At 43.7% G+C, this 21,529-nt stretch overlaps 3 protein-coding genes across 3 annotated transcripts in view; all 3 read right to left on the minus strand.

The window, feature by feature from the left end:
* LOC311107599 (monocarboxylate transporter 8-like) overlaps positions 1 to 21,529 on the minus strand; it is a 274,710-nt gene that overhangs the window by 53,307 nt on the left and 199,874 nt on the right. The gene's annotated exons all lie outside the window — the stretch shown is intronic.
* On the minus strand, positions 10,018 to 11,366 carry LOC311107737 (thiosulfate:glutathione sulfurtransferase-like). The gene is made up of 4 exons (XM_084150256.1): positions 11,318 to 11,366; positions 10,741 to 10,869; positions 10,338 to 10,500; positions 10,018 to 10,242 (listed from the first exon to the last, which is right to left on the minus strand). Exons 1-4 carry the CDS (start codon positions 11,328 to 11,330, stop codon positions 10,188 to 10,190), a joined length of 360 nt encoding a protein of 119 aa, XP_084006382.1. The 5' UTR covers positions 11,331 to 11,366; the 3' UTR covers positions 10,018 to 10,187.
* On the minus strand, positions 11,645 to 15,920 carry LOC311107848 (leucine-rich repeat neuronal protein 4-like). The gene is made up of 2 exons (XM_084150414.1): positions 15,657 to 15,920; positions 11,645 to 12,849 (listed from the first exon to the last, which is right to left on the minus strand). The coding sequence occupies exon 2, from the start codon at positions 12,842 to 12,844 to the stop codon at positions 12,044 to 12,046; it is 801 nt and encodes a 266-aa protein (XP_084006540.1). The 5' UTR covers positions 12,845 to 12,849; positions 15,657 to 15,920; the 3' UTR covers positions 11,645 to 12,043.

Consider the following 21,529-nt stretch of genomic DNA (forward strand, 5'->3'; position numbering starts at 1 on the left):
TAATTCACATCTCTGGATAAGGTTTCAAATAAAGGTTAAAATCTTGCTATGTCACATGATTGCGCAAAAAAGGGCCCTAGCATAATACACTGGACTCAACTCAACACCTGTAGAGAGTCATGGAGAGAGGCTGACAGCTCATAGGTGTCCTGCACCTAATACACACACACACACACACAGTGAGTCACCAGTCACATACTGTGAAATCGATCTAAATGTATTGATCAGGCTCTGTCACAGTACAGTAGTTGCAGTAGTTATGTAGCTACCATCATGCGGCCCAGACAGGCAGCTCTGAACTCCATGTTGGTGCTGCTGCTCACCACACAGCCTATAGATCGCAGCATCACCCCCAGGGCAGACCACATCTTCTCCTGAGCCTTACAGACCGACAGACAGGCAGGCAGACCGACAGAGAGACAGGCAGACCGACAGGCAGGCAGACCAACAGGCAGGCACACAGAGACAGACAGACAGGTTGGCAGAGAGACTGACAGACACACAGAGAGAAAGACAGACAGACAGACAGAGACAGACAGAGAGGCAGAGAGACAGACAGGTAAGCAGAGAGACTTACAGACACACAGAGAGAACACCAGAGAGACAGACAAGCAGGCAGAGAGACAGAAAGACAGACAGACAGTCATCCAAACATGTACATAGGTGTGGGAAATGCCATACATAAATTGATTAGATGAGAATCTCTGATAGTGAATTTTGTGCAATGTGTATAGATAGAGTCAGAGTACATAGTGCTTTTTGTGTGTGTGTGTGTGTGTGTGTGTCTGAGTGTGTGTGTGTGTTAGTATGCCTGCTTGTGTAAGTGGGTGAGTGTGTATAGACTCCGAGTACAGAGTGCTTGCCTTGTCTCTCTGCTGCTGGTCTTTCAGTGTGCTCTGCAGCAGCGTGTTCAGGGCTGCTGTTACCACCTCCCTGTTGTAACTCAACACATCCTCCAGGTGGAGCTCTAACAGCTCCTCGCTGGCTACAGGGAAACATGTAACTTTCAGCCAAACCACTGTGATGAGATGAAAGACAATGTAAATTTATATTTTTGCAATGTCACCCTGGAGTGAACCAAAATTGCTTCGAATGTCAGAATGCACGATTAAAATAACAATGAGGTCACTGAACTGGTCTTCTAAAGAAAGGGTGCTGACAGGTAATACATTTGGTATATGGGTAATCACAAATATGCCACTCCAACGGTGCTGTTCTTTTGATTACTCATCACATCAGAACACTATAATGCAACACTGGGTTTCAAATTTAAACACTCCAATCATAAACTAAGAGACAAACAGGAGTTTGACTGTGGTCTGCTTCCTATCTCCTGAGCACAGTGAGCTGTAACTGTCTGATAAATCATATTGTGTTGAAACAAGCCTGTGGTAAGACATAGACTAATCTTATCGTTGAGTGAACCACAGCTTCATCAGTCAGGGTAACTAAAGCAGAGGTTTTGTTTGTTGAGTTTATTTCCTCACCCATGAAGTCAGAGAGCTGGGAGTGGAAGGGGTCACTGTGCTGGAGGAACAGGAACAGAGAGAGGGTCTGATCCACAGCGGGGATCCATTCTGGCTCAGTTTCCTGACACTGTGCTCTGTCTATACTGTACACAGTGTCACTGCAGAGGGGATCTGTTGAGAGGTGGTAGCAAGGTAATGTTAATGTCAGATAGTGTTGAAAGAATGACTATGTTTGAAATTAGCAGTTGGATTGTTAACGTCATCACACACTAAATGAGTTTGTCAGCAAGGCCCCTGTCTGAACATAATAATGTGTACATAACAAGCCGTGTTGAGTGGTGTAGCGGGCGATTTGGACAGAGTCAGGCGCAGGAGGTGTTCATCACAGAATAAATGGTTTATTGCACTGGAAAAAAACAAAACACACTGGTGAATAACCAGGCGATACAGTACATAAAGCTCCACCAAGCTATCCACATGAAACAATCACACACAAAGACATGGGGGACAGAGGGAATATTTATACAGGGGCTGATGAGGGGATATGAACCAGGTGTGTGTAAAAACAAGACAAAACAAATGGAATGATGAGATGAGGAACGGCAGTGGCTAGAAGGCCGGTGACGACGAATGCCGAAGCCTGCCCGAACAAGGAGGGGAGGCAGCTTCGGAGGAAGTCATGACAAGTGGACTGGATGGCATTTCAAAACGACTGAAGAATGTAAACATTTCTAAATATTTAGGTCATTCTGATGATAATAATAGGCTAAATGCACCGAACGCCTCTTTGCATAATCATACATACTCAATGCTAAATTATGGAAATGTGGTTAATGCCCGATATACTGAACAGTATTTGCAAAACAATTGTCCAAACTTGACTCAAACCCCTCACTGCAAGGAGTGGGTATTTAACCTGTGTATCAGGACACGTTTTACGTTGTATCTATGTTATAACATTATACTTAGATTGTATTTATTTATACTAAAACACTACAGGGTACTGTAGTTCACCCACCTGGAGGGAGAGAAGGAAGTGGAGAGGGCCGTAGATTTCGGTGAAGGCACACAGTTCCTCTGGGTCAGGGTCAGGGGCAGGGCATGGGGAGGCAGAGGGGCCCAGTCTCTGCCAGAACTCTAACACAATCCATTAGAGGGGAAGATAAACACAGGAACTCAGTTGGCAAACAGACAGAAAGCCAAGACACATTAAAGGGCCTGACTTCTTACATATACTAAAAAGCCTAAACACAAAGCTGCGGGCACAGTTGTGAGTTAAAGTGTGTGTGTGTGACACGAAGTCACCCAAAACAGGACCAACTTATCTCAACCTTCTGTGTAATATATGTACTACCATGTGCCTAAACCATTCATACCCTTTGTAGTTCACAACCCACCTTGTTGGACTTCTTCCACTGGGACTCCTGAGCACCAGGTTCCTGCAGCTGCAACTGTACAAAGAAGACATTACCTAGACCCACGGCTAGTCTAACCTCATGTTTTTTTAAATGATTTATAAAAGCTTCTAGGTAATTCAGACCTGTCCATACCTGTGCAGTTGACCGCCTGGCCGCTGGGTGGCTGGCCGGGCGTGGCCCACAACAGGACCAGTAGTCCCCCTCCATCTACGACTAAGGACCTTTCTAGCCGTTCCCTCCCCCAACGCGCCAGCAACATCAGTGACCGTAAAACCTAACACAAAACAAACGATTATTTGGGATAACAAACTCAAAGACAAAGATACATTGTGGTAGCTGAAGAAAAATGTAGCTCAGCTGGTAGAGCACGGCGCTTGTAACGCCAAGGTAGTGGGTTCGATCCCCGGGACCACCCATACACAAAAAAAAAATGCACGCATGACTGTAAATCGCTTTGGATAAAAGCGTCTGCTAAATGGCATATTATTATATATTCCCCGTAGAGGTTGGTTGTGTGGCGGTAGCTAGCTAGCCGCATGGAAGTGAAAACTGTGGCTAACTAGCTAACTATAAATTTTAAAAAATAATAAATTGGTCATTTAGCAGACGCTCTTATCCAGAGCGATTTACAGGAGCAATTAGGGTTACTGGCACAACGCTCTTAACCACCAAGCTACCTGTCAATTTTGGTTTATCTTTATATTTCAACAAATTCACCTGATGTATATTTTTCATCATCTTCACTCTTCACTGAGTTCCCGTCCCTAGCAGAGATGAGACAGGTATGGTAAAATGTGTCAAAGAGGTGCGGAGTTCCATGAATGCGGCTTGACTGGCAATGACTTCAGAACATTTGCAAGGCGCCTTTCATCCCTTGGGATTGAAATCTCGCGCCACAAATGGATGCGCTTTGGGTTGCTGCACGTGCAAAGCTATCTGCACATTTTGCGTTCCCCATCCCCTTATCTCATGCTGCAATATTTCGAAATGACAAATCCCGAGTTTATTTAAAACAAGAATAGTTTAATTCAGTATACGACACATTGAGTTCAGGAGTGGTTTCATCCATTTACAAAATCAGCCCTATCATTTGTGTGGGTCATCAAGGGGTCAAGGGAAAATAACATGCTTTAAATTGTTATATGAAAAAGCCCGCTTACTCCTTGACAACCATGGACACCTACATGACTCACAGCCAGACATTTGGGTAAAACTTGATTTACTATGGACCGGTGATTTGCTTTCATTATAGGCCATCTCTTGCAATGATGGTCTGTCCATGTGTATTGTGTAGTCTAATTACTGCTCTCTCTTTTCCATCCTTCACTGCTTCTCTCTTTTTCTCCATGCAGAATACCTCTGTGGGTGGCACCACTGCTCCGCGCTGCCTCGCGCGCTAGGAGTGACCACGCACGGCGAAAGAAAGCCTACAAACTTATTCAGCGGAAACTGGTGAGTGGGATGCTGATCTTATCATACCATTAATTGTGTGTATTTATTATGGAGTGTGCCCTCAGGCCACTACTCTTCAACCACATATCTACAACAGAAAATCCATGTGTACATGTGTGTATAGTGCGTATTGCTACCACTGTATCTTCAAAGGTATTATCTAAGTGCGTTTCAGAGATGGTCAGTATATGAATGTAATCTGTTACTAGCAAGTTATCGATTTCATTAACCTTGTTTCTTAGGCTACATATGTTAATATGGGATATTTTTTTTTGCACTTTTCTGGGATTCTTGATTGTTTTTATTGTTTGAATTGGAGGCTTATCAGAGGTAGACATGACAGTGATATTTATGTTTGAGCTGATAGCTCAGGGTGAGCTGCACACTGTGGACTTCCTACTAGGGCAAACCGCCTCAGTGCTAACAGTTCTCTTTGCTTATTTGAGCTGTTCTTGCCATAATATGGACTTGGTCTTTTACCAAATAGGGCTATCTTCTGTATACCCCGCTACCTTGTCACAGCACAACTGATTTGCTGAAACGCATTAAGAAGGAAAGAAATTCCACAAATTAACTTTTAAGAAGGCACACCTGTTAATTGAAATGCATTCCAGGTGACTACCTCATGAAGCTGGTTGAGAGAATGCCAAGAGTGTGCAAAGCTGTCATCAAGGCAAAGGGTGGCTATTTGAAGAATCTCAAATATATTTTGATTTGTTTAACACTTTTTTGGTTACTACATGATTCCATATGTGTTATTTCATACTTTTGATGTCTTCACTATTATTCTACAATGTAGAAAAAAAGAATACTTGAATGCGTAGGTGTTCTAAAACTTTTGACTGGTAGTGTAAGTATTCAGACCCTTTACTCAGTACTTTGTTGAAGCACATTTGGCAGGGATTACAGCCTCAAGGCTTCTTGGGTATGACGCTACAAGCTTGGCACACCTGTATTTGGAGAGTTTCTCCCATTCTTCTTTGCAGATCCTCTCAAGCTCTGTCAGGTTGGATGGGGAGCGTCGCTGCACAGCTATTTTCAGGTCTCTCCAGAGATGTTCGATCGGGTTCAAGTCCGGGCTCTGGCTGGGCCACTCAAGGACATTCAGAGACTTGTCCCGAAGCCACTCCTGCGTTTTCTTGGCTGTGTGCTTAGGGTCGTTGTCCTGTTGGAAGGTGAACCTTCGCCCCAGTCTGAGGTCATGAGCGCTCTGGAGCAGGTTTTCATCAAGGATCTCTCTGGACTTTGCTCCGTTCATCTTTCCCTTGATCCGGACTAGTCTCACAGTCCCTGCTGTTGAAAAACATCCCTACAGCATGATGCTGCCACCACCATGCTTCACTGTAGGGATGGTGCCAGGTTTCCTCCAGACGTGACGCTTGGCATTCAGGCCAAAGAGTTCAATCTGGGTTTCATCAGACCAGAGAATCTTGTTTCTCATCGTCTGAGCGTCTTTTTGGCAAACTCCAAGCGGGCTGTCCTGTGCCTTTTACTGAGGAGTGGCTTCCGTCTGGCCATTCTACCATAAAGGCCTGATTGGTGGAGTGCTGCAGAGATGGTTGTCCTTCTGGAAGGTTCTCCCATCTCCACAGAGGAACTCTGGAGTTCTGTCAGAGTGACCATTGGGTTCTTAGTCACCTCCCTGACCAAGGCCCTTCTCCCCTGATTGCTCAGTTTGGCCAGGCGGCCAGCTCTAGGAAAAGTCTTGGTGGTTCCAAACTTCTTCCATTTAAGAATGATGGAGGCCGCTCTGTTCTTGGGGACCTTCAATGCTGCAGAAATGTTTTGGTACCCTTCCCCAGATCTGTGCCTCAACACAATCCTGTCTCGGAGCTCTACGGACAATTTCTTCAACCTCATGGCTTGGTTTTTACTCTGACATGCACTGTCAACTGAGAGACCTTATATAGATAGGTGTGTGCCTTTCCAAATCATGTCCAATCAATTGAATTTACCACAGGTAAAAAATGTATGCACTCATTAACTGTAAGTCAATCTGGATAAGAGCGTCTGCTAAATGACTAAAATGTAAATGTAAATGTATCTCTCCCATATATCTCCCCATACAGTATCACCATGGGGTGGGCTGCCAGAAGGGTGACGGTGGCCATCCCACCTATGTCTACCCAACAGAGCTGAAGCAGTTGATGCGCACTGTGTTCCCAGAGGACGTCTGTGACTACCCTGACCCCTGCCACGCACAGGTCAGACACAGAGGTTAAAGGTCAAATATGTGTTTGAAGCAAAAGCCTTTGCTATGGGTTCTGCTCTTGACTTGGATTGGTATTCACACTAGGTTTATAATGGGTTATATCAGTATTGATTCCCTTTACTTTACTATTTAAATGTTATTCTACATTATAGAATTCTGCTGCTGGCTTTATAAAAGTGCTCTGTTGTGTTCGGAGTATAAACACTCTTCTTCATGACCTACAGTGGGGAAAAAAAGTATTTAGTCAGCCACCAATTGTGCAAGTTCTCCCACTTAAAAAGATGAGAGAGGCCTGTAATTTTCATCATAGGTACACGTCAACTATGACAGACAAAATGAGGGAAAAAAATCCAGAAAATCATATTGTAGGATATTTAATGGATTTATTTGCAAATTATGGTGGAAAATAAGTATTTGGTCAATAACAAAAGTTTCTCAATACTTTGTTATATACCCTTTGTTGGCAATGACACAGGTCAAACGTTTTCTGTATGTCTTCACAATGTTTTCACACACTGTTGCTGGTATTTTGGCCCCTTCCTCCATGCAGATCTCCTCTAGAGCAGTGATGTTTTGGGGCTGTCGCTGGGCAACACAGACTTTCAACTCCCTCCAAAGATTTTCTATGGGGTTGAGATCTGGAGACTGGCTAGGCCACTCCAGGACCTTGAAATGCTTCTTACGAAGCCACTCCTTCGTTGCCCGGGCGGTGTGTTTGGGATCATTGTCATGCTGAAAGACCCAGCCACGTTTCATCTTCAATGCCCTTGCTGATGGAAGGAGGTTTTCACTCAAAATCTCACGATACATGGCCCCATTCATTCTTTCCTTTACACGGATCAGTCGTCCTGGTCCCTTTGCAGAAAAACAGCCCCAAAGCATGATGTTTCCACCCCCATGCTTCACAGTAGGTATGGTGTTCTTTGGATGCAACTGAGCATTCTTTGTCCTCCAAACACGACGAGTTGAGTTTTTACCAAAAAGTTATATTTTGGTTTCATCTGACCATATGACATTCTCCCAATCCTCTTCTGGATCATCCAAATGCACTCTAGCAAACTTCAGATGGGCCTGGACATGTACTGTCTTAAGCAGGGGGACACGTCTGGCACTGCAGGATTTGAGTCCCTGGCGGCGTAGTGTGTTACTGATGGTAGGCTTTGTTACTTTGGTGCCAGCTCTCTGCAGGTCATTCACTAGGTCCCCCCGTGTGGTTCTGGGATTTTTGCTCTCCGTTCTTGTGATCATTTTGACCCCACGGGGTGAGATCTTGCGTGGAGCCCCAGATCGAGGGAGATTATCAGTGGTCTTGTATGTCTTCCATTTCTTAATAATTGCTCCCACAGTTGATTTCTTCAAACCAAGCTGCTTACCTATTGCAGATTCAGTCTTCCCAGCCTGGTGCAGGTCTACAATTTTGTTTCTGGTGTCCTTTGACAGCTCTTTGTTCTTGGCCATAGTGGAGTTTGGAGTGTGACTGTTTGAGGTTGTGGACAGGTGTCTTTTATACTGATAACAAGTTCAAACAGGTGCCATTAATACAGGTAACGAGTGGAGGACAGAGGAGCCTCTTAAATAAGAAGTTACAGGTCTGTGAGAGCCAGAAATCTTGCTTGATTGTAGGTGACCAAATACTTATTTTCCACCATAATTTGCAAATAAATTCAATAAAAATCCTACAATGTGATTTTCTGGAATTTCTTTTCTCATTTTGTCTGTCATAGTTGACGTGTACCTATGATGAAAATTACAGGCCTCTCTCATCTTTTTAAGTGGGAGAACTTGCACAATTGGTGGCTGACTAAATACTTTTTTCCCCCACTGTATGTGTGTAGGTGGTGCAGGTGACTATGGAGGACCTTCAGGGAATTGAGTCCTCTTGACTGAAGAGGGCACTTACATAGCAACAGCATAGCTGCATAGCGATAGCATAGCTGCGTAGCGACAGCAAAGCTGCATAGTGACAGCGTCAGCAATGGGTAAATAAGTCAAAGGCCTTTTTTTGTTTGTCAAAGGCCTTTAAAGTTGTTACCACAAGCACTGTTATTAAAGCATTTTATCCCTCCTCATATTAAGACATCCATGTACTATGTGTGTTTTTGCTTTTGATGCATTTGATTCCAACTAAATCAAAATAAACTGGGAGAACAATAGGAAGTGCTGTGGTTTTTAAGCAAATATTTACATATTACGCATTGATCCAACTAAATATGAAGATGCAAACCAGTTTTAATGACATTTAACAAGATAAATAAGTGTTTTTCAGGTCAAACAGAGTGAGATTTGATCCATTCTGTGAGTGATAACGATGTTAGTAGAGAACAACACTGAACTGGAGAAATATGTAGTCAGTTACAGCTTGATGTCATGTTGGGGCCTCCAAACCTTATTCTAGTAGTATTCATACCTCTGACAGCTGAATGTCTGCCACACTGCAAAAGAGAGGACTATATGTCACACAGAGAGCATACTACTGTTTCAACGTAGTGAAATTATGTTTAAATACAACATGCAAACACAACTAACCACACAGTATTACACAGGCATTACTACTTTTATCTTTGGAGAGCAACTCACACAGAGTTTTATATTTACCATGAGAGCAGTCAGCGTTGGGGACATAGTAGTAGTATTAATGGTCAGAAGTTGTTGTGCCACATCTGTAGACAACTTGGCGATAAAAATGTAAAATAAGATTGTCATCAAAATGTATTCTTTCAATTTCTCTTACAATTTAAAATGCTTTTTGATAAAAACTGAGTGATGATGATAGCAGGCTTTTATGTTGGGATATACTATACTTCGCCTTGAGCACATATGCAGCGTCTGTGCGCAAATCAAAATATCTAATCAAAACCTCCATCACTGTGCACTGTATAAGACATGTATGAGGAACTTGCGCTGTGTGTTTCTGAGGCTATTCCTCTAGCTGCAAAATCTACTGTACGTTAATCAACATCATACTGGCATATCATATTTTTCAATTGCCAAGCCAATAGATGCAACGATCACTAAATTCCACTATGTTAACCAATCAGTCTCAGACAAGTATATTTTACGGTGCCCCTTTACGCTAAATTAGTGGAGAGGTTAATGGAGAATACACACTCAGGGATTTGATAACAAAGGCATTTCACCATCATGCAAAAACACACATACACTACATGATTTTGAAAGGCACACACCCGTCTACAGTACACTACATGTCCGAAAACTGACTCACTTCAACCATCAGGCAAAGCCGGGGGTTTCCTTCTATGTCTGTGGGATGTAGATGTGTATCACATGGATAAGCCCTATGTGCCACGGTGCAGCCTCAGCGGTACAGGTGGTTTGGGGAAACGCTTACTGAAGGTAATAAGCAGTGTAAGGTTACAGCCGTGGTAGAGGTAGAAGATGGGAAACGTGGAGCTCTTTGGGGAAACATGTTTTTGTTGTTGTTGAAGAAACACAAAACAACTAATTGTACAATCTATTCTCCATCTTTATTTTAAAACATATAGAACACACCTGTAATAACAAATACAAGAAGCAAAAAGGTGAGTGATATCCTAGTACTTTCATGTTTCAGCAGAATGTGAGCATCATTTGTGCGTGTTTATGCTCTGCTTTCACAATGCAGGCTAATCGTGCGCCTCATTTCCCCTCTTTCTCAGACCACTCCTGGTATCCTCCGGCATAGTTGACGGCCCTGAACCAGAGAAGGAAGATGTCATCATTTACAAAAAGTTCCCAAGGTATCAAACACAGAATACAGAGCAGTATTGTCAAAATGTACACTCATACTTTTGGAATCCCAGGCCTCGTGCCTTGTCTGTGGCCACGCCTCCTCGTCGGCCCATCTGACAGTGAAACACCAGCTCCGGGGCGTCCAGGGGGGGTTTGGGCACCCCATATTTGGCCTGGAACTCAGCAGGGTCCAGCGCTAGGGCACTCTCCACTGTATCAACTAGGAGAGGAGACACAGGAAGTTTGCAATACAGCTCCATTTAGAACGCAATAAATATACCAAAATAGCTGGCTCAGTGACGACAACAACAGTAAATCAAACCTGTTTTGCTCATATTTGGCTGAATTACACCCATGTGAATTGGGGTTCATTATGTTTCCAAAGGTTTGGTCTCCGGACAGCAAATTCCAATTGGACCTGAGAGTATAATTTCACTCCAGGACTCTGGCTGAAGCTCACCTGGAATATGGATTGATCCTGGAATGTGTCCACGGTCTACCTCCTCTTTGGTCCGTACGTCAACCACCAGAAGACCCTTGTTGCTCTTGGCCAGGAGGGCCTTAAGGTCAGAGTAGGATATATCCTTATCTGTGGAGAGGGGAGGTCAGTTTGCTACAGATAACACCATGATGACAAAGCTTTATTTAGCCTTGACCAAAATTAACATAAATGATTTACAACTAACTTCCTGTTGCTTCCTGGCTCTGACCATAACCTCTCTTTGAGGAAATAAACTCGTAGGAAAATATAATTTATTCTACTACAGAGCCAGACTGTGAGAATGCAGAAGTTGGCCAAAAAAATTACAGTAGAAAAGTGCTGTGTCACTGTATGATAACTTGCCCAGCAACTTTCAAACCCCACATAGCCTATCAAATCAACCTGGCGTTACACTGACAAAAATCAATCATTGACATTGTTCCAATGTATTGTCGTATTATGGCTCACAAAGACAGATGACCAGTAACGATCTAGCAGCGCTGCGAACTACACGAAGAAGTCAAATGCAGAATACAATCGTAGCATTCGCACTTACCTGAGTTTGCCATCTTGTTTACTGGTGCGCATTTGAATGGAATATTGATTGTCACATTATTTCCTCATTCGTTCCAAGGTGATTGTTTGAGCGGTAACCATTGGACGAAATTCTTAAAAAGGAGGGACTTTAGACAGTATTGTAGCTATAGCCAATCAGACCGATTCTTCATCTTCAACGGTTCAGCTTACTCAAGTTTCAAAATAAAAGTTGCATTACTGTAATAGGACATCACTTGTATTACTTCCAGCAATATTCATTTAGTTTCATCAAGATATTATGTTTCAGCCATGAAAAACAATCAGTCACACAAACTCAGGCAAAATTATGTAAACACTTTTATTAGAAAATAACAATTGCTTTTTTAAAATTCATAATGAGTATTCAGTCAGTTTTATTTATTCTACACATTAATTCGACTGCCATAACTTTTCCCTGTCATGATCCTATGGTACACAAGTTAATTTGCCAGCAAGCAACCTGCAGTCTCTTTAGTCACAAAGCCTCTTAAGCTTTTGTTAGGGTTATTTAGTCCACAAAAGTCAAAAGTTATTGTTTAATTTCTATATTCATAAGTGCAAGATTCTGAACAACCTGAGCACTATGCTGGTGAGTCAGTGGTGGGTGAAGCCATTTTGGCTCTGTCCCGTTGCTTAACTCCTACATTCTCTCTAAGGGTCGCCTGTGCTACTGAGTCACTGTACCGTGTGTAATCCCAAAACTGGATCACAGCGTTCCCTCTGTGCTGTAGGAGGGGTTCCCCAGTCCCTCTGCAGAGTTTTCCCCAGTTTTACACGTCTGTCGCCTCCAGAGGATCAGGGCGACCAGGGAGAGGAGCAGGAGAAATCCCAGCCCCCCTCCGATGACACCTGCCCTTAGGGCCAGGTTGGTGGCCTCAGGGGGGTCGTAGCGCAGGCAGGAGAGCTCTGAGGGGGCGCTGGTTCCCGCTATGTTCACTGCCTCCACACACACCTTGACACCTGCCTCTAGTTCCTCCAGCACCCCGCTCCGAGAATCACCCCTGAACTGGAGAGGCGCTCCCTTTCGATCTTCGATCACGACCCGGTACCCAGATACCACAGAGGCTGGGGCGCACCACCGTACCTCTGCCCCCCCATCAGAGCCTGGTACTAGCTTCTGGAGGTGTGGAGCGTGAGGGGGCTTGTCTGCCCCACTTAGCCCAGGGCAGAGGCACCCGGTCTGGGCAGAGAGCTGGGAGCAGGGGACCTGGTTGTCCTGGCAGGGGTGGTAGTCACAGGGCCTGGGCTGCATCGGAACCAGAGTAGAAGCTGATGAGGCTTTGCTGTAATTGGGAGGCAAATGGGAAGCATCCTCTTCAGTGTAGTCATCTTCGTCGTAGTTGAAGCCCACGCCGGTAACATATTGGATCTTGGGGAGTGTGACCGGCGGGTAGGTGGGGATGGCGTGTGTGAGGAGGGGGCGGGTGTTGATGAGGTTGGTGGGAAGCAGGTCAGGGGTCAGTAGTAGTAGAAGGAGCAGAGCAACCAAGTTCCAGCAGAATGACATCTTCTCTGTGGGACAGAAATGGAAAGATTATAACCACAAATAGGAATTAACTCCCGCATTATTACCATGTAAACCCATACAGGAGGAGGCACAGGATACAACAGACAGAAAGATACAGAAGGATAATGTACTGTAGGACAACCAGTTCACAGAGAGATAATGTACCGTAGGACAACTGATTCACAGAGAGATAATGTACTGTAGGACAACCGGTTCACAGAGAGATAATGTACGTAGGACAACTGATTCACAGAGAGATAATGTACTGTAGGACAACTGGTTCACAGAGAGATAATGTACTGTAGGACAACTGGTTCACAGAGAGATAATGTACGTAGGACAACTGGTTCACAGAGAGATAATGTACTGTAGGACAACTGGTTCACAGAGAGATAATGTACCGTAGGACAACTGATTCACAGAGAGATAATGTACGTAGGACAACTGGTTCACAGAGAGATAATGTACTGTAGGACAACCGGTTCACAGAGAGATAATGTACGTAGGACAACTGGTTCACAGAGAGATAATGTACGTAGGACAACTGGTTCACAGAGAGATAATGTACGTAGGACAACCGGTTCACAGAGAGATAATGTACGTAGGACAACCGGTTCACAGAGAGATAATGTACGTAGGACAACCGGTTCACAGAGAGATAATGTACTGTAGGACAACTGGTTCACAGAGAGATAATGTACTGTAGGACAACTGGTTCACAGAGAGATAATGTACTGTAGGACAACTGGTTCACAGAGAGATAATGTACGTAGGACAACTGGTTCACAGAGAGATAATGTACTGTAGGACAACTGGTTCACAGAGAGATAATGTACGTAGGACAACTGGTTCACAGAGAGATAATGTACTGTAGGACAACTGGTTCACAGAGAGATAATGTACGTAGGACAACCGGTTCACAGAGAGATAATGTACGTAGGACAACTGGTTCACAGAGAGATAATGTACTGTAGGACAACCGGTTCACAGAGAGATAATGTACGTAGGACAACCGGTTCACAGAGAGATAATGTACGTAGGACAACTGGTTCACAGAGAGATAATGTACTGTAGGACAACCGGTTCACAGAGAGATAATGTACGTAGGACAACCGGTTCACAGAGAGATAATGTACTGTAGGACAACCGGTTCACAGAGAGATAATGTACGTAGGACAACCGGTTCACAGAGAGATAATGTACTGTAGGACAACCGGTTCACAGAGAGATAATGTACTGTAGGACAACCGGTTCACAGAGAGATAATGTACTGTAGGACAACCGGTTCACAGAGAGATAATGTACGTAGGACAACCGGTTCACAGAGAGATAATGTACTGTAGGACAACCGGTTCACAGAGAGATAATGTACGTAGGACAACCGGTTCACAGAGAGATAATGTACTGTAGGACAACTGATTCACAGAGAGATAATGTACGTAGGACAACTGGTTCACAGAGAGATAATGTACGTAGGACAACTGATTCACAGAGAGATAATGTACGTAGGACAACCGGTTCACAGAGAGATAATGTACGTAGGACAACTGGTTCACAGAGAGATAATGTACGTAGGACAACCGGTTCACAGAGAGATAATGTACGTAGGACAACTGATTCACAGAGAGATAATGTACTGTAGGACAACCGGTTCACAGAGAGATAATGTACTGTAGGACAACTGGTTCACAGAGAGATAATGTACTGTAGGACAACCGGTTCACAGAGAGATAATGTACTGTAGGACAACTGGTTCACAGAGAGATAATGTACTGTAGGACAACTGGTTCACAGAGAGATAATGTACTGTAGGACAACTGGTTCACAGAGAGATAATGTACTGTAGGACAACCGGTTCACAGAGAGATAATGTACTGTAGGACAACCGGTTCACAGAGAGATAATGTACTGTAGGACAACCGGTTCACAGAGAGATAATGTACTGTAGGACAACTGGTTCACAGAGAGATAATGTACTGTAGGACAACCGGTTCACAGAGAGATAATGTACTGTAGGACAACTGGTTCACAGAGAGATAATGTACTGTAGGACAACCGGTTCACAGAGAGATAATGTACTGTAGGACAACCGGTTCACAGAGAGATAATGTACTGTAGGACAACTGGTTCACAGAGAGATAATGTACTGTAGGACAACCGGTTCACAGAGAGATAATGTACTGTAGGACAACTGGTTCACAGAGAGATAATGTACTGTAGGACAACCGGTTCACAGAGAGATAATGTACTGTAGGACAACTGGTTCACAGAGAGATAATGTACTGTAGGACAACTGGTTCACAGAGAGATAATGTACGTAGGACAACTGATTCACAGAGAGATAATGTACGTAGGACAACCGGTTCACAGAGAGATAATGTACGTAGGACAACCGGTTCACAGAGAGATAATGTACTGTAGGACAACTGGTTCACAGAGAAATAAACTAATAAGGCTGATTCTCAAGGACTTAAAAAAAGTCTCCACCAGCTAGTGCTCTCTTCTCAGTTGGCAGGATGCCAGACAAATCTGTGGGAACCTAAGCTGAACTCTCAACATATGCTAGTCCTCCTTTTAGCTTCCACATACTTTCATCCATAGAATAACACATCAACCAATCTAAACTATTCAAGTTGTTGTATGGCTTTATCTGAGTTGATGTTGACTATGTTAATCAATCATTCATCATATTTTCCGTGGTTGTGAGAAAGTGAGAAACATTAGAACAGTCATGCTCTCAAACTTAGCACCATAGCAACCAAGTGAAAGAAAACTTAAACAAACCAATGCTAGTAGTACTCTTTTACTATACCTGAATTGAAGAATAATAGGATATCTAATGTCTCTTCCCGCTCTCCCTCTTCACTCTTCTTTGTTATTTTCTTAACTCTCACATTCTCTCTCTCTCTCTCTCTCTCTCTCTCTCTCTCTCTCTCCCTCTCTGTCTCTCTTTCTCTCTCCCACACCAGCTTCTTATTTTATTCTCACCAAACTTTCCCCTCCTTTTTAACACCCCCTAATTATCTCCCCTCTGTGCCTCTCTCTCTCTCTCTCTCTCTCTCTCTCTCTCTCTCTCTCTCTCTCTCTCTCTCTCTCTCTCTCTCTCTCCTTGGCTCTTTCAGGAGGGGGGAGGGTGTACTGTTCGTTTGTGTCCCTCCTTGCATACGAATTTACTCATCAGTAGCAGTAGGTTAGCTTGAGCTGGCTTGTTTGTGTGTGTCAGTGTGTTTTTGTATGAGTAGGTATATAGTGTGTTGGCTGTTCATGACATAATTGTATGACAAAGTGCCCATGCATTTCTGTGTGTAATGTATGTGAATAGAACACAAGTTTGGGATCAGATCATATTAAAGCATGTGACTCACATACTCACATTCAGGTGTGTACAGGAGTGTGTCAGCGTCTGTGAGGGTGAATGCTTGAGTGTGTGTGTGTGTGTGTGTGTGTGTGTGTGTGTGTGTGTGAGGGAGGGAGTGAATGTTTGAGCGTGCATGTTTATTGTCACAATCCCCATGGTGTGTATTGTTACAGACTTGAAGGAGAGGAGGAGGAGGACAGAGATTTGGCTCCAGTCCTTATACGGTGGAGAGCTGGCAAGGTGGACAAGCTGGGACATGTAACAGCATCTGACTGAGAAAGAGAGAGAGCGAGCCAGGAAACCCGAATCAGAGCGGGAATCACCTAGCTTTCCCTTTGTCTTGTACTACATCCCAAAACACAATACTTCCCATTTGTCTTGTACTACATCCCAAAACACAATACTTCCCCTTTGTCTTGTACTACATCCCAAAACACAATACTTCCCCTTCGTCTTGTACTACATCCCAAAACACAATACTTCCCCTTTGTCTTGTACTACATCCCAAAACACAATACTTACCCTTTGTATTGTACTACATCCCAAAACACAATACTTCCCCTTTGTCTTGTACTACATCCCAAAACACAATACTTCCCCTTCGTCTTGTACTACACCCCAAATACTACTGCTACCCAACACCTCACCTCACCATACCCTGAAGTGCTATTGTTATCTAGTACTACTACAATCCACAACATGACACCTCATCTTGACTATAAGATGAAGTTACCTAATACTACCCCCAACATGTTACCTTAAGCCCAAAATATTATGAGTTGTAACTTTATTGGTGGGCATATGCAGGGGCTTGTCTATACTTATTTGAAGTTCAAGTGAATCATTTCTGTATGAAGAAATGGAATGTATGTATCATGAAGTGAGACTATAGGTGTTAACATGACATCACATAAATCATGCTAAAATGACAGCTTATAAACCATGCTAACATGAATCACATAAATCATGCTAACATGGCATCACATAAATCATGCAAACATGACATCAGATAAATCATGCTAACATGACATCACATAAATCATGCTAACATGACTTCACATAAATCATGCTAACATGACTTCACATAAATCATGCTAACATGACATCAGATAAATCATGCTAACATAACCGCATAAATCATGCTAACATGACATCACATAAATCATGCTAACATGACATCTCTCACTGACAAGAATGGAAAAACACTGACAACACACACGGACACACTTTACCTTCAGCATTTCCTTGTGTTTGTTTTGTTGTTAACTTCTACTTGAGTCTGGTTCTAACCAGATGGAAACATGGCAAGCAGATGGAAACAGTAACTAGATGGAAACATGGCAAGCAGACGGAAACAGGGGACTAGATGTAAACAGGGGCCTAGATGGAAACAGAGAACCAGATGGAAACAGGGGACTAGATGGAAACAGGGACCTAGATGGAAACAGGTGAGCAGATGGAGACAGGCGACTAGATGGAAACAGAGCACTATATGGAAACAGGAGACTAGATGGAAACAGGTCCCTAGATGGAAACAAGAGAGCAAATGGAAACAGGGAACTAGATGTAAACAGGGGCCTAGATGGAAACAGAGAACCAGATGGAAACAGGGGACTAGATGGAAACGGGAGCAGATGGAAACAGGCGACTAGATGGAAACAGAGAACTATATGGAAACAGGAGACTAGATGGAAACAGGTCCCTAGATGGAAACAAGAGAGCAAATGGAAACAGGGGACTAGGTGGAAACAGGGGACTTGATGGAAACAGGGGACTAGATGGAAACAGGGACTAGATGGAAACATGGAACTAGATGGAAACAGGGCCCTAGATGGAAACGGGGAACTAGATGGAAACAGAACACTAGATGGAAAAAGAGGACTAGATGGAAACAGAGACTAGATGGAAACATGGAACTAGATGGAAACAGGGCCCTAGATGGAAACGGGGAACTAGATGGAAACAGTGAGGAAGATGGAAACAGGGTTCTAGATGGAAACAGGGGTGCAGATGGAAACAGGGGAGTAGATGGAAACAGAGAACTATATGGAAACAGGAGACTAGATGGAAACAGGTCCCTAGATGGAAACAAGAGAGCAAATGGAAACAGGGGACTAGGTGGAAACAGGAGACTTAATGGAAACAGGGGACTAGATGGAAACAGGGACTAGATGGAAACATGGAACTAGATGGAAACAGGGCCCTAGATGGAAACGGGGAACTAGATGGAAACAGAACACTAGATGGAAAAAGAGGACTAGATGGAAACAGAGACTAGATGGAAACATGGAACTAGATGGAAACAGGGCCCTAGATGGAAACGGGGAACTAGATGGAAACAGTGAGGAAGATGGAAACAGGGTTCTAGATGGAAACAGGGGGGCAGATGGAAACAGGGGAGTAGATGGAAACAGAGAACTATATGGAAACAGGAGACTAGGTGGAAACAGTGGCCTAGTTGGAAACAGGGGCCTAGATGGAAACAGGGGAGCAGATGGAAACAGGAGGGTAGATGGAAACAGGGGATTAGATGGAAACAGGAGACAGATGGAAACAGGGGATTCGATGGAAACAGGTGACTAGATGGAAACAGAGAACCAGATAGAAACAGGGGTCTAGGTGGAAACAGGGGACTAGATGGAAACAGGGAACTAGATGGAAACAGGGGACTAGATGGAAACAGGGGAGCAGATGGAAACAGAAGACTAGATGGAAACTAGATGGAAACAGGGGAGCAGATGGAAACAGGACATAGATCGAAACATGGGACTAGATGGAAACAGGGGACTAGATGGAAACAGGGGAGCAGATGGAAACAGGGAAGCATATGGAAACAGGGGACTAGATGGAAACAGAGAACCAGATGGAAACAGGGGACTAGATGGAAACAGGAAAATAGTTGGAAACAGTGAACCAGATGGAAACAGGAAAATAGATGGAAACAGGTAATGAAATATGGAAACAGGTAACCAGATGGAAACAGGCTCGCAGATGGAAACATGGCACATGTCAGACAATATCTACCTGCAGGGATCACTGGGTATGTGCATGTTGGTACTGCTAATGCAGCAGGCCTTGAACACTTCATTAAAAACAATAAACACCTATTCAGTCCATTTGTTTTCACATTGATGAACAGCCAACATGGACTTTTAAGTGGATAATTCATCATGTACATTTCCATGAGGGATATTAGATTGTCACAGACAATCATTGATAGCTGCTGTCTGGTCATGTACCCTGAGATGAAACCATACGTCACTTCAGGAAACTGTCTAGCACAGTGTATCACACAAAATATTGTTTTGTCTGAAAGTATTTTCCCCACTGCGTCACCGTGCCAATGACTACAGGTATGAGGGTTAGGGTGACACTTTTCGATAGAAGAGGTTTGCTTCCAATGTGAACCACACCAGGATCACAGACATCAGCTATGTAGTACAGCCAGAGAATATTGATTAGTTTTTGTTCCACTGACAGGCATAAACCAGTGAATTGAATTCTATAGAACAAACTGTATCACTTTCAGAAACCTGAGGGGAAATAATGTGGTGAGTCACAGCAGTGTGATAATGGTTCCGCCAGCACCACACTACCCCCGATGACTGCTGCATGTTCAGGCATGCTGGACACTACTTACATTACCTCTCTCTCATCCTCTCTCTCTCTCTCACACTCTCTTTCTTACCCTCCCTCTCTCCCACTCACCCTCTCTTTCTTTCCCACTCACCCACCCACCCACCCTCTCTCTCTCTCTCTCTCACCCTCTGTCACCCACTCACCCTCTCCCACCCTTTCTCAGTCTGATCCCGTCTGATCCAGACAGCATACATCATTCAGCCCTGCTGAAATGAAATGTCTTCCTCCAGACTTCCCCCATATGGCTACATAACGTCTCAGTCTTTTCTCTGCTGGGAGACCACCCGACTCCAGTCCCAGTCATTCCTCTGTGTTCTTGAGCCTGGACCACCTGCCCCCACCTCTCAGGGGAATTAAAGAATCCCAGAATCTACAGGAAATCATTGACCAACCTTCTCCTGGGCCCCCTGACCTTTGACCCCTTAAATGTGTGAACTGCCGGAAAGTTCTAAAAACAGTTGGTAGAGCATGGCGCTTGCAACGCCAGGTTGTGGGTTCGTTTCCCACGGGGGGCCAGTATGAAAATGTATGCACTCACTAACTGTAAGTCGCTCTGGATAAGAGCGTCTGCTAAATGACTAAAATGTAAAATGTAATAGGCCTCATAAAGGAGTGGGATGATGCTCCCACTGAGATAAATCCTATAATATAGGGATCTAATTCTGAGATCTATGATTATAAAAGAAAGCCACCCATCAGTGCATCGACCCCAAAGGACTGTAAGATCAGGAGAGACAAAGGGTGCTTATCAATGACATCACATCATGCCATACACTGAGATAGGCCAGGTGAGGTATTCATTTCAAAAGCAATTCAGACAGGATGTTATTGGGTATTGGCTTAAGATGTTTTCGAAAGACATCCATAGGGATGCTACCTATGGACGTCGAACACTCGCTTGTTTCTACCTCGACATTGACCGCTTGAAGTGAGGTCTAATTAGACCTACATAAATTCAATCACAGCTAACCGAGAATCATAATTTGGCTAAAGAGTGGTTTCTCCAACTCCCAACATGAGTGGTCAATCAATCCTAACCACACTGGCAACTAAACACATCCTGTGTGTCAACTATTGCTTGTTGGCCCCATCCAATGGTGAAAGTTAGCTATTGTGTCACAGCTTTGGCCTATGATTAGACCAGTATTTTCAGCATTGTCCACTAGGTTTGCTGCAGGTAGAAAATCCTAGGAAATGCTCTATAATTGACACAAACTGTCTCCGATCAATCAATCGTCTGGTTGCGTGAGCATTTGGTGGGAGGTGTCGCTCTACGAATCTTAATTGCACAAAGCCTATTATTTGGCAGGGAATACCATTTGTAGATCAGTGATTCTACACCTCACTTTGCTCAAGCTGATCCTCTCCAGTTGACTTGGAAGTTGTAGCTAAAAATGTGTCAATTAGGGGAAGTTTAGAGCGGAAATAAGCAGCATAAACAATAACAAAGCGTACCTGTTTGAGTAAAAAGCTGAGGGATGGGGCTGGAGAAATGTAACCACTCTCAAATTCATAGAGAGCTATGGATGCAAGGACTGACCATCCATGATATCAAAATGATAGTTTACTTTTAACCATGTTTTGAGGCTATTTAATGTTTGTTTACATTTACTTTGTAAAACAAGCTTATTTTGGGTTCTGATGGGGTATGACCGTTGAACTAAGCTCATGAGGCATTTCTAAGTGAT

This window comes from Coregonus lavaretus (assembly GCF_964263955.1).
Source record: "Coregonus lavaretus genome assembly, chromosome: 32".
NCBI lineage: Eukaryota > Metazoa > Chordata > Actinopteri > Salmoniformes > Salmonidae > Coregonus > Coregonus lavaretus.